Here is an 825-nt window from a genome sequence, read left to right as displayed (position 1 = left end):
CCTGTCCTCCTCACCTGTCCTCCTGTCCCCTCACCTGTCCTCCTCACCTGTCCTCCTGTCTCCTCAACTGTACTCCTGTCCTTCTCACCTGTCCCCTCATCTGTCCTCCAGGTGTACTGTTGTGGAGCCGTCCAGCCGTACAGTCCGTCTCCAGGCTCCTCGTCTCTCAGCACCGTGTCGTATCTGGACATAGAGTCTCTGTGATAGACGTCTTCGTCCTCGTCCTCCAGCGCTCCCACACCGAACGCCTGCAGGTCAAAGGTCAGGTGAACACCGGCCGGGTCTCCACCTGTTAAAGCCTGAGGAGGGTTGAAGCCCACCTGCCCGGCGACCCCTCCCCTTCTAGACCCTACGGGTCGGTCTCCAAACAGCCGGCTCCGGGTTTCGGACTGGGGTTGGAACAGGTGGACGTGGCGGTCCACGTCCCGGCCCGGCAGCGCCAAGCCTGGGTCCAGACCGCGGTACCCCAGGCCCTGCACCCCCAGCCGGGGGCTGAAGTCCACTGGAGACACATCCTTAGGGGCAAAGGTCACGTCCTCTGGAGCAAACTCCTCGTCGTCCTCCTTAGCAGAAACAGATCAGGAAGTGAACAGGCTGAATGAAACAGAGAAGAAGAAGGAGAAAGACACGAATGCCAGAAACACCAGAACCTCCATCTGTTCTGGTCCAAGACTGAAGAACACTTTGATTACCTCTGACTCTTCCGAACCAGCAGGGGGCGGCGCACAGCCGTAGGTTTTACAAACTCCGGCTGTCACTAAGATAAAGAAGAACATTAAGACATGGATGGACGGATGATGGATGATGGATGGATGATGGATGGAT

At 57.8% G+C, this 825-nt stretch overlaps 1 protein-coding gene across 1 annotated transcript in view; it reads right to left on the bottom strand.

Moving 5' to 3' along the window:
• Positions 1-791, bottom strand: part of gpatch1 (G patch domain containing 1) — a 9,252-nt gene extending 8,461 nt beyond the window's left edge. Inside the window, exons 1-3 of the mRNA XM_015025288.1 lie at positions 693-791; positions 321-563; positions 89-248 (exon numbers count right to left, since the gene is read on the bottom strand). Of these exons, the coding sequence (XP_014880774.1) occupies positions 89-248; positions 321-563; positions 693-776 (487 nt within the window). The 5' untranslated portion in view covers positions 777-791. The remainder of the gene's footprint in view (positions 1-88; positions 249-320; positions 564-692) is intronic.
• Between the last annotated feature and the right edge of the window lie 34 nt (positions 792-825).

This window comes from Poecilia latipinna, unplaced genomic scaffold, assembly GCF_001443285.1.
Source record: "Poecilia latipinna isolate Pla-1442-1.1 unplaced genomic scaffold, P_latipinna-1.0 Scaffold4043, whole genome shotgun sequence".
Lineage (NCBI taxonomy): Eukaryota > Metazoa > Chordata > Actinopteri > Cyprinodontiformes > Poeciliidae > Poecilia > Poecilia latipinna.
This window is presented reverse-complemented; position numbering and strand designations above follow the sequence as displayed.